This window comes from Cotesia glomerata, linkage group LG3, assembly GCF_020080835.1.
Source record: "Cotesia glomerata isolate CgM1 linkage group LG3, MPM_Cglom_v2.3, whole genome shotgun sequence".
NCBI lineage: Eukaryota > Metazoa > Arthropoda > Insecta > Hymenoptera > Braconidae > Cotesia > Cotesia glomerata.
In genome coordinates, this window is record NC_058160.1 from 22435049 (window position 1) to 22458652 (window position 23604).

General features: G+C 30.0%; 3 protein-coding genes across 9 annotated transcripts; 1 reads left to right on the plus strand and 2 right to left on the minus strand.

Annotated features, from left to right (window-relative positions):
- Positions 1 to 414: 414 nt before the first annotated feature.
- LOC123261251 (E3 ubiquitin-protein ligase NRDP1) lies at positions 415 to 5536 on the minus strand. 2 transcript variants are annotated; one of them, XM_044722815.1, is made up of 5 exons: positions 5233 to 5536; positions 5058 to 5126; positions 4565 to 4846; positions 3234 to 3821; positions 415 to 926 (listed from the first exon to the last, which is right to left on the minus strand). In XM_044722815.1, the coding sequence occupies exons 3-5, from the start codon at positions 4652 to 4654 to the stop codon at positions 657 to 659; spliced, it is 948 nt and encodes a 315-aa protein (XP_044578750.1). In that variant the 5' UTR covers positions 4655 to 4846; positions 5058 to 5126; positions 5233 to 5536; the 3' UTR covers positions 415 to 656. The 2 variants fall into 2 exon arrangements, with proteins under 2 accessions (XP_044578750.1, XP_044578749.1); XM_044722814.1 differs by having other exon boundaries at positions 3234 to 3839.
- Positions 5537 to 5961: 425 nt separating this feature from the next.
- Positions 5962 to 17242, plus strand: LOC123261249 (peptide transporter family 1). 3 transcript variants are annotated; one of them, XM_044722806.1, is made up of 10 exons: positions 5962 to 6098; positions 6168 to 6199; positions 11170 to 11248; positions 11327 to 11555; positions 13504 to 13778; positions 13857 to 13939; positions 14708 to 15121; positions 15200 to 15413; positions 16183 to 16760; positions 16897 to 17242. In XM_044722806.1, exons 1-10 carry the CDS (start codon positions 6074 to 6076, stop codon positions 17098 to 17100), a joined length of 2133 nt encoding a protein of 710 aa, XP_044578741.1. In that variant the 5' UTR covers positions 5962 to 6073; the 3' UTR covers positions 17101 to 17242. The 3 variants fall into 3 exon arrangements, with proteins under 3 accessions (XP_044578741.1, XP_044578742.1, XP_044578743.1); XM_044722807.1 differs by lacking the exons at positions 5962 to 6098; positions 6168 to 6199 and adding an exon at positions 7259 to 7368; XM_044722808.1 differs by lacking the exons at positions 5962 to 6098; positions 6168 to 6199 and adding an exon at positions 7661 to 8403.
- A 1639-nt stretch (positions 17243 to 18881) lies between these two features.
- LOC123261248 (uncharacterized protein DDB_G0284459-like) lies at positions 18882 to 22844 on the minus strand. Of its 4 annotated transcripts, none has more exons than XM_044722804.1 (6): positions 22314 to 22844; positions 22119 to 22223; positions 21742 to 22032; positions 20005 to 21643; positions 19268 to 19929; positions 18882 to 19188 (listed from the first exon to the last, which is right to left on the minus strand). In XM_044722804.1, exons 1-6 carry the CDS (start codon positions 22488 to 22490, stop codon positions 19171 to 19173), a joined length of 2892 nt encoding a protein of 963 aa, XP_044578739.1. In that variant the 5' UTR covers positions 22491 to 22844; the 3' UTR covers positions 18882 to 19170. The 4 variants fall into 4 exon arrangements, with proteins under 4 accessions (XP_044578739.1, XP_044578740.1, XP_044578738.1 ...); XM_044722805.1 differs by having other exon boundaries at positions 19268 to 19911; positions 22314 to 22842; XM_044722803.1 differs by having other exon boundaries at positions 18882 to 19185; positions 19268 to 21643.
- Positions 22845 to 23604: the final 760 nt, after the last annotated feature.

Consider the following 23604-nt stretch of genomic DNA (forward strand, 5'->3'; position numbering starts at 1 on the left):
CCATACGGCTTTGAAAAAGTGTAAAATCTGGAGTGATGTGTGTAGAATAATTTAAAATTTATATCGTTAATATTCATTAACTGTATATTTATGTACGCTGTCATTTAATTAGTCTCTTAATCAAAATTAGTTGAGAAATTATGATTTTTATATAAAATGGTGTAAAGTGTTATCACAGTTTTTCGGTTTGCGACAAACTCGCACGACTCTGTCTTTCACCATTCATTTATTTTGTTATTGATTGATTTTATTTTTTAATAATATTATAGTCTATATTGTTCATTTGGAATATTTATAATAGAAGAAACAAAACGTCGAGAAAAGTAACTATTAAAAATCTTAAATATGTATATTAACTTGTAAATAAGAGATCAAAAGTAAATATTTAATATTAGCATCGTATTTTTGCGCGCCAGTCTTTGTAACTAATTTAAAATCCTAAAGTACTCAAAAATATAAATGGTTTAATTAACTGCCGATAGTACGAGATTATTACTAAATAATAAGTTAAAAAACTAAATTGAATGATTATAAAATATCGCTTTGTGTAATCAAACAATTTACAGTTGCCTTATGATAATGACTCTTATATTAAATTATTTTAATTCACTTGGAAAAATGTCTTTGTTTATATTAACTATTAAATTAATTAATTTTTACTCGATGCCGTGAGCAAAAATCATAACTAATCCTGGCTCAACCATCATATCCTCTGGCATGTGCGTGTTGTCACAATAAAGTACTAGTACGGCTTGTTTACCCGGCACTCGCTTGCAGACATAATTCTCGTACTGACGTCTGGAGTTTTGTCGCGTCTCCAACGAGCTCAAGCCTGGTGGCCACTTTCGCTCGTGACAATTTTCCATCAGCTCGTCAATTACATGTGGCGGACAGTTGTACTCTGATAACGTTCTTTTGATCATTGTCTGCAAATAATTATATATTATTATTATCATTATTTATTGTTTTAATGAGTTATATGCAGTTGCAAGGCTCAAAAAAAAAAAAACTTTTTTTTTATGAATTTTTTATAGACACAGTTTTTATTTTATCAATTACAAGTGATGGTTATTTAAATAGAGTCTACTCTCAAGAATACAATATCACGCCAATCATGTAAAAATATTAATGTGCACCGCTCCTGTAGAAGATGTTCCGAACGATCTCTAAAAAAAAAGCGCTTGGCGGTGATCTCCATTTCGGCGGTTTAAATTATCTTAAATCATAAAATATGGTGAATTCTTTTGAAAGATAGATTAATGCAAGTATTGGACGAAGGAATAAGATTTTAAAAAATTATTACTATTTTTTTTAACAATTTGGAGCGAAAATTTTAGTCAAAAACAAAAAAGTTTTTACAAATTGACGCCATTTTGTCAAAAATCAAAATTTTTCTTATTCCTTCGTTCAATACCTGCATTAATCTATCCTTCAAAAAAATTCACCATATTTTTTGATTTCACATAATCCAAACCGCTGAAATGGAGATCACCGCCAAGCGCTTTTTTTTCAGAGGTCGTTTGGAACAACTTCTACAGGAGCGGTGCACATTAATATTTTTACATGATTGATGCGCTATTGTATTCTTAAAAGTAGGCTCTATTTGAATAAACATCATTTGTAATTGATAAATAAAAACTGTGTCTATAAAAAATTCATAAAGAAAAAGTTTTTTTTTTGAGCCTAACACCTGCGTATAACCCTTTAAGACCATAGAGTCGTAGCTCCTTGCGGCCCTCCAAAATACATTACAATGAATGTGAATAGTGTATTACAGACATTATTCATACAATATAATAAATACATTACTCCATCATCAAATAAAGAAACATTCTATTAGAGATTGTGATCATATTAAGCATTCTCCTCACTCAACAAAAACTCAAAACATGCTTTACGGAAAGCAGGAAAAGTAAGTTGTGAGGTGCAGTACGAAGGTAACCGATTCCATACTCTAATCGCACTTACTAAAAAAGATTTGTCATATTTGGTACTGTGACAACCTGGAACAACAAGCAAATCATTCCGAACGTCATCTCTGTGGGGCCTAGACTCACATATTTGCAAATTATTGCCAATAAGTGGCTTTTGTTCTAAATATAGCGCTTTATAAATTAAACACGACATGAAAAAACTCCTCGTAGTTCTTAGAGTTAACCAACACAGTTCTTTGTAGTACCTCGTAACGTGTTCAAATCTAGATATTTTAAATATATACCTAACACAAGCATTAATATATTAATTAATAAAAATTTGTTTCATGCCGTAAGATGGACGGCGGAGTTTATAAGAAGGTCCACCTTTACAAGCATGGAATGTGTTTTCCATACATGTCTGTAAATTTATGATTCAAGTAAAAATTTTTTCTGTTAATTATAGTTGAAATTATAGTTATTACTAGCTGTTACTCGCCCGCTCCGCTGGGCGCTTTAAAAAAATTGCATTTTTAAATCTAGACTTGAAATTTAATTAGAGTATTGTTTTGACTTGCCCAGATTCTAAATTCTATCGAATTGGCGTGCACCTTTTATCCATCTAATTATTCTAGCTAATAATCATTGTAACTTTCAATGTGCAATCATTATAACATTCCCGTGTCTTTCTTACAAAAATGAATAATAATTGATATGAAAAAAAAAAATTTGTAATGAGCATTGAAAGTTTCTGTTAAAGAAATTGCAGGTCTCATAAGTGAAGAAATCTGCCTAATATATAAACATAACCAATAGAATTAAAAAATTTATTTTAAACAAATGACAATCGAATAGAATAAATTTAGTTAGATAGATAGATAGATATATAGATATATAGATATATAGATAGATATATATAGATATATAGATAGATAGATAGATAGTTACAATAAAAATTTATTATTTCTAAGTCAAAAAAATATAGGTTCCGGATAAGTAATCACCAATATATCATATACTAAAACCTTCTCCGAAACACGCTGCATCTTATGGTATAAGTATTATTCCGATCGGTTCAGTAGTTTTCGCAGTATAACCAGACAAAAAAACCGGCTATCCATTTATTAGTATAGATTATTATTATTAAAAAATTTTGATTTAGATATACTTAGACACTCATTGACGTTCAAAAAAATCTTTCAAAGTAAAACAGAGACATTCACAAAAATTAAAATACTAAAAAATAAAACTCAGATACTTAATTACAAAAAAAATTTCTGTAACAAATCGTGATAAAAATTATTTTTTTTTAATAATTACCTGTAAAAGTTCATCTGGAGTAGATATCATACCACCCCATCTAGTAACCCGAGCACGTGGAAGAGTAGCAGACCATTTGACAACTTCATCGCGCTCCATTTGGTCGGCAATAGCCCGCATAGCTGGATTAGAAACTCTCATAGCTCGCATAAAATCCTTAAGTAAATTTATCTCACGTCTCTGCTCGTTCATCTGAAATTGCTGCTCACTCAACTCGCGCTTCATGTCGCTGAGTTTCTGATGCTGGGATTGAATTAGGCTACGCAGCTCACGCACGCAGTTGTGATTCTTGAGCTCGTCTTTAGGCACGATTAGGCTACAACCCTGTTCACAGGGTACAGGTCTCTTGGGGTTGAACTCGCATTCTTCAAGATGTGTCACTAAGCTGTCCAGCTTTATTACTGCCTGACACCCGTACACCATGTTGTCGCAATTGATACACAGTCGCGCCAAGAGGTTCCTCAGAATTCGTGGTACTGGTCTCAGCTGCGCTGGTGTTATTGGTGTCCTGTCCAGCGGACACGTTGGCTGCCTTCCTATCCACTCGTTTATGCAGACACGACAAAATGCATGCTCACATACTGCTGCCTGCAACACATCACTCACCTAACGCTCTTCAGATACTGCATATCTTATTTATTTGTTTATATTTACTGACATTTAAACAAATATTATGATTTTAATGAATTAAAAATTTATTTTTCGGTTTATTTAATTGAAAATTTTTTTCGTATTAAATTAAAAAAATTTTCAAGAGAAAATATTGAATTTTTTTTTAGAAAAATTATATCAAGATATAATTACAAGAAAATTTGAATTATGTCAGTTATTTATAAACCCACTTAATTTACCTGACTGCTCACTCAACATATATTTATTTTTAATTCTTACTATTTAGAACTCAAAATCTATTGGCTGTTGAATAATAAAATTGAACTGCCATCAAGATTATTCAATCTCATAAAATTATTATCACAATACTTTGATGTTTAATGATTGTATATTTTACTTTGATGATAAATAAGTTAAAGAAAATAAAAAAATAATGCAAAACGACGGTCTAATTATAAATTTGTCCAACTCCTTATTTTTTAGAGGGTGATTTTTTAACACTTTGATGTAGTAATAGTCCAATTATAAATTATTTGAATGATTCAAACCTAAATATTATATCTCTATCAGATATTAATGATATTAAATGGTTTTTTAAAGTGATAATAAATTTTGAACTAATTGTTTTTTTCGTACAAATAAAAGATTCTCTAAAATGGAGTTAAACAATTTGCTAATTAGAACGTCGAAATATGAAAGTTAAGTAAAAAAAAATTTACCTGAACAGGATCTTCAAGTACACAGGAACATATTGGACAAATTAATTCTTCATCAACTTCTCCTTGGAATCTATTAACGTCAAATCCCATTTTCCTTAAGATCAACTTTTAACGAAACGTCTGGTTGGAATTACAGAAAATAAATAAGTCTTCTAAAGATAGTGTTATTCGAGGTTAACCTCACACGTTTCAGCAAAATCCAATGCCTCTGATATGTAAAGCCCTCATATTCGCTGAATCTTCATTCATCGCTAATTTTTAAGATTTTTTTTACTACTTTATCTGAAAAGTAAAATTTATTATTAATGTTCTCAATTTAATAATAAATAAATTGTTAGTGATAAAGAGTTGTCCGTGCAATACAATTAAACGAATAAAATTTGATCAGCTCCAATATAATACAACTCGCTCGAGCTCGAGTTAAACTTTTTAGACTTGACATGAGACAAAGTACCGGTAAATGTGAGATAATTTTTTTTTTACTTGGACTTACTTGGACGTTGTTCTCCCACCAAAGGACCCTTGGACACCAAGCCAGCCTGGTACTTGGAATGACCTGGAACTGAAAGACGTACAAAAATGTGAAATAAGAACTAGACTTTCTCCAAATTTGGTGCTCGTATGACTTGTTTTAAATCTAACAACCACCACTTGGTTACTTAACTTACTTTTACATCTACGTCCAAATATTTCATATATTTCGAGATTTGTTATGATTTTATTTTTTTATTGTTTTGTTTTGTCTTGAGATTTTTATCATTTGTACAGTAGAATCTTTTACATTTTATTGTTTGCTATAGTTTCAAGAAATATCCTCAATACTGATAATTAAACTGATCGGTCATTGGAAACAAGCTTCGGAGCTGCACTTGTGTCACTTTTGGAAGCAAAAAATAAAATAAGTAATGTTAAAAAAAACAGTCAAGTGTTAGACAAAGACCACTGTATCACTACATCACAATAATCCCGAATCGTGCCGAATTATCTTTTTCTCAAGCGTGTAATTCTAATTTACGCCACTAGAGTGCGCTGCAGTTGATTTGAAAAAGACCGCGAAATTTAAATTTCCTGGTAAATTAAACATTGACCATTAAATTTTTTTTAAACAAATAATTTATAATTACAAAATCCGTATTTAAAAATTTGTTAACTTTATGAGTGCAAAAATTTTTTAATACATTTTCTTAATTTAATTTTATTTCAGACATTAATATTTTTGATTTTTCTTTAATATACTTCAAAAGAACTCTTAATAGATATTTCAGTTTTACAGTTATTATAAATGACATAAAATTTGTTAACTTAATATAATTTAACGATTGCAATTTAAAAATTATCAGCAATGATAAGTGAAATGATTGATTTAGTAAATCGATGAAAAGGAATTCAAGATAAGCCGCGACACAATTTTACTAAAGTCATTCATTCTGTAGTATCAATAGCTTTATTACGCAGTGTATCGGTAACTGTTGAACAAAACGATTCTGTGGTGATTTAACAGTGAGAATTATGAGCAGAGGCTTAGAAACACGCGGTACAGTAATAAATGTCATTTCTTGAAGTAGTAATTGTTTTGTTTATTAAAATGAATTTTTATTTTCAGACTACGAAGACGATAGAGATGAAAATAGAAAGGTAATTACTTTTATTTACGCTGAATTTTTTTAATTACAATAAATTTATTTCACAACTTAATTATAATTATAATCTCGGAATTTCAATCTTAAATAATTATTACTGTTACCAATTATTAGGTAAAAAGTTTAAAGTAATAAAAATAAATTCCCTGAATTGATAAAAATTTGAAGTAACAGCATTTTTTTTTCGCACGTTACACATCTGATAATTATTTATAAGTGGCCTTCACGCCTTCCTTTGATTTATAAATCTATTAGATGTACACGAATGCTTAACCACTTAATAATTTTTTTTTATCTTTTATTACGTTCCATAATTCGTATATTGAAACAAATTGTCACTATTTATTAACATGTAGACACGATTAAATAGCTCGACAGTTTGATTGATTGTTAACATCTGTATCATTGGTGTCATTACTTACAGAAAATTAACAAATAATTAAGCAGCTATAGAAAGGGAAAATGTGACGTAAAAATTCATCAAATTTTAACCAGATAATATTTCAAGTGTACAGAAAAAAAAATTAATTTGAATCAAAAAAATCATTTTGTAGAACTTCTTCGAAGTAGAAAAATTTTTAAACAAAAAAGTAAATTTTACTTTTTCCAAAAATTTTTCGTCTTGATTCAAAACAGTGAAATTCTTCTAAATGATTTTCTTGGTTCATGATTTTCTTTTTCTTAGTTTAAGTTAATTTTTATCTTCAGTGTGTCATTGAAAATAAAAAATATGATAGTTTAGTTTAAAACACTAGTTAATAACTACCGATAAAAATGCGAAACATAGATTAAAATTATTACGTTGTACAAAAGAGTTAAGTTAGTGATTGCAAATATAAATATACAGGAAAAGAGAAGGACAACTAGAATAACTGCGGGTTATTCCAGCCAAGTTTCAATAATTATCTAGTTACCACACTTTAGCACAATGATAATATTAACTTTTCGTTTAACAACATAAAAAATATAACTTTGAACTTACAGTTACAATAATTTGGGATTTTTTTTCCATAAAAATTAATTACAACTATAGTAAAGTTTGTAATTAAAATGAAAAATTACATTAATTGTGTAAAAGTTTTAATTTAAGATAAAAGCTTAAAATTGTTTATCATGGAAACGAATTTATTGTTGGATGAAAGTAATGAAAAATTACTTTATCAGGTATGAGTTTTTTGTTTGTAAAATAAAGATAAGAAATTTTTTCACTTATAAAAAACGGTCGTGGTTTTTTTTCGTAAACTCGATTTATAAATATTTTTATTTGTGTTCAATCTGTAATAAATATTAATTATAAATTTACTGACATAAATTATAAATGAATATTTATATTTAAATTAATGATTATATTTATGGCTGTAAGCTTGGAGAAATTGACTGTAATAAAAAACGGTAAAAAAAAACTTCAACGCGATCTAAAAATACATAAGATAATTTTGAAAATTTATTTTTGTAGATCATTGGCCTCTTATAAAAAATATTATCGCAGCATAATTATTTTCCATTAGTTTTTTACGCTTCATTGACGCTTAGTAGCATATATCGCAAAACTAGCGTGTTTCGATGACGGAATCTTATCGATAAATTATATCAGAGTATCTGAGATCTATTTAAACTTTCTCTCATATCAAGATACAATTGAACAAAATAATAATGATAATAATAATTGTAAAAGTATTGACTGGACAATTTATGAATATATTGTACTTTAAATTCAAAAAAACTGTCGAAGAGATGCTGTCGAGATGACAGTTGATCATATCAATGTCCCCACGACGGCTCCTTAGATTGTATTGGCCTTCGGCATGCTGAAAACTCAACTAAGTTTCTTCTCACTTGTATAGCTCACATCGGTTACAATCTTTGTAATGGGAATTAAACTCCAGTCGGGTTTTTACCGTCATTCTACTCACAACGATGTGCTACTTGTCGTTAAGTTAATTCGTTGTACTTTAAAGCCGCCTTTGATCCGTCACAGAAATCAATTAAAAGTCAATCAGTTAACGATGAAATAAAATTTATTTATTGACTTATTTAACAACTTAACTTTGCAAATTGTCTACCCGTTAATGGTATCAAGTATTATTTCAATTGATTATTTGTTATAAGTGAAAGTTGATAGAAATTTTGAATTTAAATTGAGTTACATTTAACGCTCGTAAAACTATCATGAATTCTAATGAAGAAAAACAAACCAAGGTAATTTTTTTTTTCATTGATACTGATTGAAAATTTAATTAATTAAAATGATACTTAAAAAAATAAACAATCAATTATTTATTTGAAATTAAAATTAAAAATTTTTTAACTAATAACAAAATTATTGCATTTTAAAAACTGACTAGTCAATAATTTATAATTTATTGTATAAAAAGTTATCTGGGTTGTAAAATACAATTGCGTAAACATTTATTGAAGAATAAGTATTTTTCTTATTAAATTAAACATTATCAAAGTCGTAAAGACAATAAATATTATTTTCGTTAAATTTTTTTTATATTTTACAATGTTTATTTGATTCGTAAATTAAGCAACAAACTCATTTGTGTAAACAATAGGATTAGTATTAGATAAAAAAAAGTTGATTTAAACTATTGTTATCATTGTAATTTAATTGCGCTATAAAAGTATTAAGTATTTCCTTTTCCTAATTGTTTTTTTTATATATAAAGCAAATGAACTCCGTCTGCAGACTGTATACATATAGTTATATAAATATCTATTTGTTCTGGGTATGGGGTCAAGTACTTGACAAGAAAAGGAATGAATCCGTGTTTAAATGCTGACTGCATATTGAATTGTATTAAAAAGTACTGTCAAGTATATTTTCTCTTAATCAATACTGACTAAAAAAAATTAAATTAAATAACAATAATTTCCCCCTTTTATTTTATTATTTATTATTTCAAATCGCTATCATACTTGTAATTAGTTAATTAAATAAATAAAATTCCCAAGAAATAAGTATCAATCAACTGTAATAATTAATAATCATAATTAGTATTTATCTCCATTAAAGACATTAATGTTATAGATCAAAGTTAATTTTTATTATTATTGATATTTATTTAATAAATGACCGTCGATATCACTGTAATTACATTTAATCTTAATTGAAAACTGAATAAAATTAATTTAAAAAAGAGATAAAAATTATTTATATAATTAAAAATATTAATTGATTTAAAGTAAATAATTGTAATTAATAATGTAAAATGCTGAAAATGCGGGAAAGCGGAGGATCAGGTTTTGGTCTGGATATCTCAATTAAAACGCGGAAATATTATTAAAATGAACACTATAAATTTATTTACACAAATTACACTTAATATCTATTTAATAGGGATTGAGAAAGATGACCTTGATGCCACCTGCCAAGAAAAATGTAAAACAAAGTGGTGGCAACTAGTATACAAAACAATAACATATTTGTTAAATTGTCTTCTTCAAAAGTAAGGTAAAAGCCCCAATAGATGATCATGTACCAGTATATGATCACTCCATGTATTTGTATACCTATATTTGTGAATATACTGGTACGTGATCTTCTATTGGGGCTTTTACCTTATCATCAAGTTTATCTATTCCACTGAAAATTAAAAAAAAAAATTCAATTCTAGACTTCGAAACTTTTTACGATACTGAATCAAAAGACATCTTACAACTTTTCAGATTTTTATAACAATTAAATTATTATTAAAAAATTTTGTAAAAGAATTCCACATCTGGAAATTTAAAAAACTTATTTGTACAAATTTTCAAAAGTATTTTTTTTATGATAATTGATTTGTTATAAAAATTTAAAAAATTATCAAATGTCAGATGATCTCAGTATCATTTTTTTAATGAAAATTAAATTAGCCTACATCTGAAAATTTTTATAATTTTCTTTATTAAAAAAATCAAAATAAAAAATTTCACATGTCGAAGATTTAAAAAATTATACGTGCAATTTTTTAAAAGTATTTTTTTACTTGCAATTTAATTGTTGAAAAAAATGCAAAAATTGTTGAACGTCGGCTAATTTTAGTATGATATCTTTTTACCAAGTTTATATTTAATTATAACTTTCGTCAATTAACGAATATTAAAAATAATTTTAAAAAAACTTCATCAACTAACATCAATTTTTATACTGTAAATATCGGAAACTTTGGTTTGAGTGACAACTGAGCAGGTTATGGTTGAATGTTTATTTGAATCTTCTGTTTCTACACCATTCAAAACGTGTCCTGACTTGAATAATTTTTTTCCTTTTATGTCATTTTGACCCCTAATATGGGTATTTTTGACGGACAAGAACCCGAATTTAATCATTTTTTTCATTATTTATTTCAATTAATACTATTTATTACACTGTTTATATCACTATGCTTTACATTTTTAACACCAGGGCGCTCTACTTTCAGCAGTAGTGCTGCCTCTACAGTTCTTTCTCAATCCCTATATGTTAGTGGATTGTTTAAATAAAAGGGGATAAATAAAGCACTGCGTGATTAATAAAACGAAGCCGGTTGACACGTGGTTGAGCACACTGCCGACACTGGAAAAGCGGAGAATTATTTTTACAAATAACACAATTTATCTGTAACAAACTAAAGCGGGTTAATAACAATTAATTTAAGCAAATTAACTTATTAAATAAGCGAAATGCGGTTTGTTAGCAAAAAGCGAAAGTAAAGTAACACTAATGGCGAGTTGTTGCAACGAAAGCGTGGAAGCGAAAGATAATAATAATAATAATGCGTCTTTTTCCTCGTCGACTTGGGGAAGAAGACTTATTGCGCATGTCTGCTGAGCAATCAGCTAATCACGCCATGACGTGATCAGTCAAGCTAAGCTTTGTACAGGCGGTTAGTTTAAGCGGGAACTAGCAGTTGACAGGTGCGGCTCGTGAAATTGGGAGTCCCCCAGGGGCGACTTTATCGCGGCTGGGCCTGTTCACTGAACAAATAATGATTTCAGAAACTAAAATATCCAAAGTCGGTATTTTTCATCGTCAGCAATGAATTCTGCGAAAGATTTTCTTACTATGGAATGCGAAGTACGTTCTCTAAACGCAAACAAAGTATCTTCTTGATTAATATACAATATTAATATTAATAAATTTTATTTTTAACAGCAATTCTATCATTGTACTTGACATCAAAATTAAGTTATAGCGATGATACGGCAACGGTTATTTACCATACCTTCACGATGTTTGTATACTTCTTTCCATTGATCGGAGCGATACTCGCAGATTCATGGCTCGGCAAGTTCAGGACCATTCTTTATCTGAGTATTATTTATGCAATCGGACAACTTTTACTAGCGGCAAGTGCAGCTCCGACGTTTGGTCTGCCTATCAGGTAATAAGGATTGTGTTTTGCTTGAAGGACATGTGCCAGATTCAGAGATTTCACTTACCTAATTGCAATTCATTATATAACTTAAATTTTCTTTTTTTTTCAATTATAAATAATGTAATTGGAGATTATGTGATGAGTATTTTGAAATTATTATAAAATAATTAAAATTTTTAAATATCAATAAATTATATCACTCCACTTGATTAAATTATATGAGTGATGTCAATGTCAATGAAAACATATTTAACAAAACAGACGTCATTTAATTGTGATTAGTTGTACGCTATTTAAAGTTTAAAGTTATTTTTTCAATACCTGGGAAAAAATGATCAGATATGAAAAATGACCGGGTCTGATCAGACCTGGCCAGGCATGTTCATGTCTGATTAGACCTGTTCATGTCTGACTCGATCAGGTCCATAAAAAAAAAAAAAAATTGGTGCCGACGGGTATTCGAACCATATACGTTGCGCTCTTCAGACTGATACTTTACCTGTTGACCTAATAACTCATCTTATCTCTAATGTACCTTTTAAACTACTGTAAGTAATTTAAATTTTATACATGACTTATCCTTATAGTTAACGGAGTTCTATACTTAATTTATTAATTATTAATAATTAATTATACACAGTAAAAAATTTCGCGTCATAGCGTCAAAAAATTTCGTGATAAAAATTTTTATGTTAAATATTTAACACTTTTTTGTGTTAATTTAACAAAATAAATGTTAAATTTACACATGAAAATGTTAAATATTTAACACAAAATTTTTTGACGCAATGACGCAAAATTTTTCACTTTGTATATTAGAGTGATTTATTTGGGACGGCTATGTATTTTTTTCGATCCATTAACATATGGTTCTCTGTAAAGTAAAAAAAAAATTTCTTCAAGGTTTATTCCGCAATTATAATTTTATTGTTTTCTTTTAAAATTGAAGTTTTTTTTAATTAAAACGTATAGGAAATAAAAAATTATTTGTGTGTTCTACAATTTAGCAGCTTTTGACACTACTGCAATGGACCAAGGCGGTAGCTTAAAATAATAACAGACACCTTGAAAGGACTTATCGCCTATCGATATCAACTGATATATTTTGGTATTTTCACGCTATCAAACTCAAACTTTTAATAAATAATCTTATTTTTCGCGTATTCAATAGAACATAGTAAAAAATTTTATGTCACTGCGTCAAAATTCATCGTTAAAAATCATCGTTTTGGCATGGAAAATTAAAAAGTTCATGCTTATATATAAGCCGAAATTTTAGATGAAAGTTGTACATTTAAAATTTATAAGGGGATAGAAACTGATACGTCATACGGAACAAATTAATTTTAAAAATAGAACTGCAGTTTATAGTTCGATAAAATTTTTCTTCCAGACTTAAAATATCATTTAAGAGGGCAAATCATGCATGAACAGTTCTTGTCAGCTGATATATGGAGTTTTAATCCTTATCTATTTTAGGCTAGATCAGACATGATTAGACATGGACAGGTCTGATCAGGTCTGAGCGTATTTAACGCTTTAGACATGAACAGGCATGGATAGGTCTGATCAGGTCTGAGCATATTTAATACTTCAGACATGAACAGGCTTGATCAGGTCTGAGCGTATTTAATGCTTCAGACATGAACAAGCATGAACAGACATGAGCAGGCATGAACAGGCTTGATCAGGTCTGAGCGTATTTAACACTCCAGACATGAACAGGCATGGACAGGTCTGATCAGGTCTGAGCATATTTAACGGTTCAGACATGAACAGGCACGGACAGGTCTGACCAGGCCTAATTTCAGGCCTGATCATACATGAATAGGCCTGATCAGGTCGGATTTCAGGCCTGATCAGATATGAACAGGTCTGATCAGTCCTGATCATTTTTCGCGGGTACTCTGTTATGCGTTAATTGCGTCGCACTTATGAAATAAATTATTTGCAGAGAGTTTTCAATACTTGGATTACTTCTGATCGCTTTGGGATCTGGTGGAATAAAACCATGCGTTGCAGCTTTTGGAGGCGATCAATTTGTTCTTCCACAGCAGGAAAAATATTTAGCGATGTTCTTTTCGGTATTTTACTTTGCTATTAATTTAGGTTCGTTGATCTCCACGTTTCTTACTCCAGAGTTACGTCATGGTGTTAAATGTTTTGGAGAACAGACTTGTTATTCTGTTGCATTTCTTGTTCCCGCTATTTTGATGACAACGTCAATTGGTATTTTTTTTTGAAAATTCATTCATTTAAATATTTTGTTACTTAACATAATCACTAATTGGTTGATTTATTTTTTAGTTATTTTCTTGTTTGGTAAGTCGATGTACAAGATGAAAAAACCGGAGGGAAATGTTTTTTTAAATGTCACCAAATGCATATCGGTAGGTTGAAACATTTTAAAATTACATTGAAAAAAAAAAATTACTTTTGAGAAAAAAAGCATTCTTGTTACAAGAATTTAAATTGTTGGAAATTTTCATCAATTTTTTTTTAGCTGAAGAAATAACATTTTTTTTCATAGTATATTTTTTTATATAATCAAGTTTTTTTATACACTGAAAAAAAATTACCTTGAATCCAGAGAAAAATTTTTCAGCCAAAAAAATAATTTTGAAGAGTTTTAATTGTCTTGAATCAAGTCAATTTTACTTAAACCAAGAAAAATTAATTAGATTAAGAATTTTCCTACTCAAATCAAGAAGATGAAGCTCTTCAGAATTATTTACTTAATTGGAGTAATTTTTTTTGTGTCCATAAAAAAAACAATTTGAAAGAAAATCAAGTATTTTATTTAAGACTTCAAGTTTTTGAAGACATAAAATTATTTTTCTTATCGTAATGTAATTTATCACATTAGTAAAATCGATTAAATATATCAAAATGAAAATAATTAAAGCTTTAATGAGATACTTGTTGATTTTATTTCAAATTTTCTTTTTCTGTATGGAAAAAAACTTTATTTTTCAAAAAAAAATATAAGAAGAAAAATTTGATTTCTTCAGCTGATAAAGGAAAATGTTTGAAATTTTCAACAATTAAAATTTTTGTAACAAGAGTGCTTTTTTTTTTCGTAAAAATAATTTTTTCTCTCGGTGTAATATAATTAATTTTTAAGCTGAATAGTTATTTAAATATTTATCGATTTCTAGCATGCAATTTATAAAAAAACAACAAGAAAAATTTCCCGTGATCATTGGCTGGATCATGCCGATGATAAATACGATTCAAAATTAATATCTGACATAAAGTCAACATTCCGAGTTCTCACACTATTCATTCCATTGCCGTTCTTTTGGGCACTTTTCGATCAACAAGGGTCGCGTTGGACATTCCAAGCAACAAGGATGGACGGTCAGATAGGAAGTTTTGTCCTAAAAGCTGACCAAATGCAAGTTGTCAATCCACTTTTTATCGTTCTATTTATCCCTATTTTCGAGACTTGCATTTATCCAATGCTGGCTAAAATAAACATTATAAATACGCCGCTTAAAAAAATGGCAACTGGCGGGTTTCTTGCCGGTCTTGCGTTCATTGTTTCCGGGCTTGTAGAACTACAGCTCGAGGTATGTATTATTTATATTTAATATCTGTAATATAAAATCTGTAAAATTTATTAATTAAATAAGAAATTTTTATTACAGAAAACATATCCAGTATTGCCGTCCGATGGGTTGGCGCAATTAAGACTATTCAACCCAAACAATTGTGATGTAGGTATTAAATTAAATAATAACCAGTCATTTGATATATCTCCTTTTGCAATGTGGCAAAATACAAACATAAATGCAGTCGGTGATAAATCTATCAAGTATGAGATCAATTTTTCAAAATGTGGTATTACCGAAATTAATTATGGTAGGTTCATTTCATTTCACTCAAATATTTTAGTTTCAACACGCAAAAAAAAATCTAAAAATTACATTGTAAATAGTAATAAGTGTTTTAAATTTACACTGAGAAAAAAAATTCCTTTTGAAAAAGAACAATTTTAGATAGATAACTTGAGAATTTTTATCCAAATTTGTTTTTACCCAAATCTAGAAAACTTTTTTTCAACAAGAAAGTTCCTGTGAAAACAATTTTGATTTCTTCAACTAAGAAATAAAATTATTGAAAATTTCCAACAAATTAATTTCTTGTCACAAAAATGTTTATTTTTTTCAAAATAAATTATTTCTCTCAGTGTAAAACTAAAAAAATTGCAGTTCGAAATAAAATTTTTATAATTCAAACTTTGAACGTTAATTATCACAGTTTTCAAGGTCATAAATAAATTTTATGACATTAAAGTTATTAGCAGTCATTTGACGATTTAAAAATTTTTTTTAATAAACACATTTGTTTAAAAAAATTATTAAAAAAAATTGCATTTAAAATTTTTTTAAATTTCTATATGTCAATTTTTTTTTTCAATAATTAATTTTTACAAAAATTTTTAAAATGATTAAATGTCTGCTAAATTAATTTTCATTTCAATTTTACGATGTAATTCTTACCAAATCTGTAAAAATTACAATCTTAAACTGTAATTTTTTCAGTTTTTTATATGAAGCACTGCGTTACATTGAATGATGTAATTTTTCTTTTTTTCGTGAAATTATAAATATCTTACTTTTGATAACAGGGTTATTTAATGTGACTGAAAAAAAAGCGACGTCTTTCGTTCTAATTCCTGAATCTAGTCCGTACAAGTTCGAAGACCATGTAAATAAAACTGATGTAGGAAATCCAGCAATAAGAGTACTTACTCACAATACTCTAGATACTCCGGCTCTTGTAGAAGTACTTGATAGCAAAGATAACAAAAAATACGAATCAAAAGTAGCTAAAGGAGTAGAACACTCGCTGTTCGTCGAACTAGATCCTGGAACCTACAAAGTTAAAGTAAACGGTGTTAAAAAAGAAATAAACTTAAAAATGGGAGGTGTTTACACTGTCCAAACTTACGCGTCTAAAGATTTAAACCAAGCGGGTATGGTAACAGTTACCACGCCAAATTCCATGCATATACTCTGGCTGATTCCTCAGTACATAATCATAACGATGGGCGAAGTAATGTTCTCAGTGACGGGTCTTGAATTTGCATTTACTCAGGCTCCAATCAGCATGAAGTCGCTCCTGCAAGCCGGCTGGCTCTTCACTGTTGCATTTGGTAATCTCATTGTAGTGATAATCGCCGAAGCTAAGATCTTTGATAGGCAGGTGAGCTTACTCAGGGAATTACAAAAGATAATAATTTAATTCCGTCTTTGGCCTAGTATTTATTTTTATTATTTATACTTTGTACTTACTCGGTATTTATTTTAATTAATCTTCTGATTGATGGTTATTTTATCAGGCCAACGAGTTCTTCCTTTTTGCTGGACTTATGCTTGTCGACATGGTCATTTTTGGAGTCATGGCCAAGTTTTATAGATATGTTATCGTTAATGATGAAGATGATGATAGCGATCATTATGATGACGTTGCAGACGCGAGAAACGGCACAAGACTTAAAGACTACGGGGAAAGCAATCCTTCCTTCACCAAAAATGATGAATAATATTTTTTTTTTGCATTAGACTGTAAGAATGCTGTTAGTTGTATAATGAATGGTTAATTTTAAGGCTAAAAATTATTTTGTAAATATTTATCAAGACATTTTGATATTTTTTGTTGTATAATAAAACGCTTTATTGAAATTATTTATGAAAACGTGGAAGAATGTTCATATTTTGTTTTGTATTATTATAAAAAAAATTATTATAAATTTGTTTCTTTTAATCATTGTTGAAAATATTTTTTTTTATATTTAATCAAGTAAATATTTTTCATTACAAAAAAAAAAAAAAATAGAGAAAGTATTTTTATGTCGAAGCAGAATATATAAATAGTGAACATTTGAAATATTTTTGTTTTAAATTACAACTATCAATTGTAAAACCTACCGTTAATTGTCTTAAGAACGGTCCGACAGACAATTTCGCTTCAATTTTATCGTTATTGTGGTCTACACATCAATATGTTCTTGGTACTGATCCTTTAAATTGATTGATTGATGTAATCTTATGATCAGGCTCTCCAAAATCTTCAAATTTATGTGGGTCAATTTAAGTTGTTTTTATGGGAATAATTTTTTTTATTAATTAACTAGCAGTTCGCCCCGGCTTCGCATACACTTTGGGAAGAGCAGGAGTGAGCTCGCGCTCTTCGGTCGTCGGCAGCCAAACGAGTCGGTTGACTCTAGGACGTCGTTGCCTATACGCACAACACCTGAGACGCGTCGGCGATGGTTGAGCGGGTGGACAGGCGTCCATCCTTATTGGAGAACGGGAGACCGAGACCAGGTCCTGTTAGAATGGTCTGTGAGGCGTTCTCGGGTTTGCCAGGAGGCCAGGAAGTCGGTGCCGTACTACCTCGTGGATTGGTCAACTTCAACTTCAGGAATTCCGTACTTGCGTCCATTCACCGTCGAGTTGTTCATCCAGCAGTCAGCAGGCATATCGTCGAGTACATTTCTTTATAAGTGAGATTTATATTTACTTAATAAGTGAATTATAATTATAGAGTCAGTGAATTTTGATATTGAGTCTTGGGGATGTCAAGTCATTATTTTATAGTGAATATTTTCATTAATTAGATCAATTGTAAAGTGTACTCGTTGTTTGTGTCGGGTGAATAAACCAGTTGTTAATTATAACCTATCTCTTATCCCTGCAGTCCACCTCTCTCACTCTCAATACATTTCCTTGTGACCAGGAAAGTGATTTTCCCACGCCCTGGTCGAGCTAGCTTGGTAGGGAACTCAGCACCAAGAGGCTGAGTTCTTAACATCTTTATTTACTCTTGGTGGTGCCGTTTTGGTGCCAAGTGTTAAGTGGAGTCGTCCCCAGGAGGTCACAGACCTGGGCGAGGGCCCCCCTTATAATTAGCTATTATCTGAAATTTTTTTTCACTCAGTAAAGTATGGGATGATATCCAGTGTCATCTTGTCCTTTCCGTGTAGATTATAATAATCAATTTTTAATTATTTTAAATAGTAAAATTAGCTGAAAAAAAAAGATTTACTTTATTTACACATCTTAAATTTTAAATTTCATTATTCCTTGCGTTTATATCGTATTTTTCTTATGACTCGATTTTTACGTCAAGTGTGAAATTTAATGATAAAAAAAAAAAAAAAACATAGTGTTAGTATTTCAGTGACGATAAATGGTACTTTTATTTATACTGTAAAAAATTGTGTGATATGATTGGCCAAGTATTTAAAAAATTCTACGATTAAATTTAAATGTTATGCTAATAAATTAAATTATTAATAGCTTTTAATTCACAAATCATAAATAAATTTTTATTTCTTTATTTCAAAAGAAAGTCATACACAAATGACATATAATTTATGTAATAACTTTTATAGTTTATCTCAATAATATTTAATAATAAAAAGAAAACTATTTTTTTTTTACGAGAAATACTGTTTAAAAGTATCATACTACTTCAAATAGTTTTATAAATGGTAAATTTGAGTAGGTTATATATATTTATCATTTATTATAATATATAGTAGTAATAAGAAAAATAAAATAAAAAGGACGTGAAGATGGAAGATCCACGAGCCGCTGATTTTTAGGATTCAACGTTTCTCACTCTGCTTAAAAAAAATCATTAATTTAGATAAAACCCAAAAAGTACATATGTTAATTATTTAATGATTTGACGAAATAATTTACCTGCTTATTAAAGTAATTATCAACGGCTTTACGAGCGTGAGCGTAAGCCTGAGCAGCAGCTTCGGAAGCAACATTCTCATGGAATGACTTCATGGGATCAAAACCGCTGGCTGAGCTAGATTGAAATGCAAATGGTGCAATATTTTCCAGTGTAGTCATCGGTACGTAAGGATCAAAGCCTGGTGAAGAGAAATTTTGTGGTGCGTAATTTTGCGGGTAGAAAGGTGGTGGTGGTGGTGGAACATACATAGGAGGCATTCTAGTTGGGTTGCTGTGTCTGCGAGAGTGCAAATATCCATATGAAAAAGGATCAGGGTTATTTTTAGGATCGTTAGAGTAGCTACAAGAAGCACTTGTAGCGTAAGTTGGACATAAAGGTACGCTCGATGGCAATGGATTGCTAAAGTTACTAGGGGTATGTTCATCTTGAGGAGTTTTGCTGCTTGACTTTTCATGGTACGCCCATAACTTTTTTTCAGCTTCTTGTAATTCTTTCTTAGTCTGTTTCATACTTTTTTCTAATTCCCTCAATTTTTTTTCAGGCTTTGGCGACTTCGGGGCTGATGGATGAACCACAAAACAGCTTGAGGATACATTTGGAACAGTTGTCGCGTAACTTGGATTGTTATGTTGGCTCTTCTTATCTGTAAAAGTTTTTATATTTATGTGAGATTGTGGTACGGAACAAGTATTCCAAAAAGTACGGGGGTTTCCCATAATATTTGATGTAGGCTTACTTTGCTGCTTGTTACAGTCTGATTCTTTCTTGGTATTTTTTTCGGTAGCTTCCGATGTCTCTGCAACAGCTTCTTTAGCTTTAGGTAAAGTTTCACGTACATATGAATAATCACCACCTTGACGTTTGGTTAATTCCGGAATCAATTCCTCAGACTCATTGTCAGGCCCGATGTCTTCAATCACTACGTCAAAACGTACTTCTTTCTTCGGATCTTCAGATTTTTTTGATCCTTCTTCAGTTTTAGTCGGCTTATTTTTGACAGAACCAGCATCTTGTTTAACTGAATCTGCAGAAGTATTTTTTGTAACCGAATTTTCTTTGGTATCTAAGCTCGATGAACCACGCTTCTTGGCTTTAACATCAACGTTATTAGTTTCTTCGTTGTAATAAACAAGCTCAAAATTATTCTCGCTTACTCCAGACAGACTACTTGTTTCTGAAAGTGTACTGATGTCATCACTGGTAGATTGCTCATCTTGATCATGTACTATCTTGTCATTGACTTCGCCGTCAGATTGATTAGTGTCTTGAGACCAGGTCTCTTTAACATTGTCTTTAGCGTCTTTTATTTCATCTTTCACTGGAATCACTGACGAGTTTGGGAAAATCCTCATGTTCTTTAAAAAATTAACTCTGAATTGCCTCTCTTGGTCAAGCCTTTTTCTCATCAGCTTCTCATATGTTTCGAATGTCACTGCATCTGAAGGATTTTGGATCAGTGAATTCAAAGAATCGTCGCAGCTGTAAGATTTATCAGGACGATTTTCATCAGTAGAGTGAGACTTTCTTTTGCATCCGCCGGTCTTTTGAACTTCTTCGCTGTCTAATTTCAAGCTAGATAACATTTTGGCGTTCAACGCCAATTCTTTTTCGATTTTAGATTTATTTTTTATTTTTGAAGAGATTGATTTCTTTGGAGAAGGTGCTGCAATTTTTTTAATTGTCGATTTCATCTCTAGAACATTTGGTCTCTTGGATTTAATTTTTTTAAACTGATCGATTAAACTCTTCTGTTCTTGAGTCAAGTCATCACGCTTAAGCACAACTAAATTTGTTATTTTGGGTTTCTTTTTCTGATCGTTGGAACTCTTCTTTTCAGCAGGAGTAGAAATAACAGCCATATGCTGGGATTCCAAATCTTCTTTTATAGCTTTACGCAAGAGTTCATCACCAAATGCTGTTTCACTACGGGTTAAATGATTACCCTCAACAGTTTCTGGGAATACCAATGGGGGATACTGTATGTGTTGTTGAGCCAAATTGTTCGGTCTCAAGTAAGTGGGAGCTAAATTTGTTGATCTCGGGAACCAATAAGGTGGACAATAATAATTTGGTGGTTTGACAATAGTATAATTGCCACCAATCATACCATTTCTAAAGTCATATTTGTTTTCAGGATTTATCGGATAAAAGGGTCCTTGGTGCCTCGTAAGACCAAAAAGCGCTGGGTTCTTTGGTGAAAAATTATGATTTCCCAATGAACTTTCATGTGAGTATGAAAGTTGCGGAGTATGGTGATACAATTTATCACGACTTTCTTCATTTTTTATCTCTGTATCAATTTCTGACGAATTCAAAGCGCTGGATAATTTTTTTAAAACATTCTTCGTTACTTCAGTAATAATCTCTTGCTTAAACTGAAATTAATGAATAATTAGTTTTATTTTTAAGTAAATGTATGAATTTAGTTAAAAAAAAAAAAAAAAAAAAAAAGAGATCAATAAATAAATTATACCTGTTCTAAATAATTTTTACAGCAAGCGTTTGGTTCTGATTTATCATCAGCTTTACTTGACTTGGATTTTTTGTTAATGCAGTTGTATTTATTATGCTTGAAATCATTCTGCGTAACGGTTTCATTTTGCTGGGATGTTAAAACATCAACTTTGCTTTCCTCTTCTATCAGTTCTGCTTTGTCATCGTCAGTTGATATTTTAGCGTTCTCAGAATTAGCTTCTCGCTCAGATTTTTCATCAATCAGCAAGAAAACACTCTGGCCATTTTTCTCTTTGTACGCCTTAGCAAACTAAAATAAAAATATAACAATAAATAATAATAACAATAATTATGAAAAATAATATAAAATTTTATCCAAACTATCAAATTACCAACCTTTATCGCTTCCATGAATTCCTGCTCAGAATCAATATGAATGACATCATCCTCATCGTCTATATAGTCAATAGATTTAACACCATTCTTCAAAACATTAAAACTCTGTAAGAAAATTTAATAAATAATTATAAATTCATTATTGGCTGATGTGACAAATATGAGAAAAAAATAATGAAAATAAAAATAACTTACGATTAACTGTTTTTTGAAACTCGTAAAATTATCATCACCCAAAGGGTCAGCAGTTGCGTCTTTAGGATAATAATAAACAGTTATCATGTCAGGGTTCGTTGATGAATAAATGTTGAATGATACCGGTACAATGGCTGCCCAGGAAGGACCTGGTGATTTATCAGACAAGCGAAGCATATTCTTGCCTTTATTTTTACCTCCCGGTAAATAATAAAATAATTATGCAAAACTGCGTTGTTCTTTGTGAATGAATAGGGAACGGCAGTAATGGCCGCACTGGTTGCTTACAATCGCACAAAACTCAACGACAATTTACGACGTTTCCTCGCCTTGATTTACCGCAACTAACAAAGTTTTATCTTAATCAATTTTCTGCGGTTAAATACACTTATTGTTATTAATCAGATCTATTTTTAATTATTGTGAATTACTAACTGTTTTTAAGGCTTGTTTTAAGCTTGTCACACTTGACAGTATTTTTATTCCAGCAGACTTTATCGATTGACGATGGAAAAAAAGACAGCCACGTACATGACTCGGGTTAGGTTTAGTAAACATCCCCACTCTCTTTTTGTCTATCCTATGTGTATAGGTCCATACTTTTTGAAGCTTTGGTAGTATAGAGATAAATGCGCACGCATCTTTATTTCAGTCAAATACGGCGCAGTGAAAACAAGAGATTTGAATTTGCCGGGCGTTACAGTGCTTGCGGCCAGTGAAAGAGCTAAAATATAACGGAAAAGTACTGCGTCATAGCGATATTATTCACAACTGAATGGGAGAGAGAAGCGTCATGAAAATTAAGTTAGCCAACATCTAACAATTTTTAGAATTTTTTTTTTATTAAAAAAATTATTACAAAATAATAAAAAAAATTTTCATTTGTAAAAAATTTGAAAAACTGTTAGTGTAATGTTTAAAAAATATTTTTTAGTTCTAATTTAATCATTAAAAAAAAATTAAAAATTTCGGCAAACTTTAGTGTTATGAAGCATCTAAATATTCTGCGTATTTGCTTATAATTGTTATGTTTTATTGTTTAATTATTGGACATTTAATTTTTTTAAGTAATTAAAACACAAAATACAGGATCACCGAGTATAGTAATGTCAAGTGTAATTATTTTTTGTCGGGATACAGATAAAAGTATGATTTAAAATTTGCTTGTCCGAGATACGTACAGTAGTAAGTTAGATAGATTTTTTCAATGGAAATTTAGTCACGGAGTTTGTATGTATGGAAAAATTTGTAAAGAAATTTAGCAAGTAAATTAGTACACGGAATGTCATTA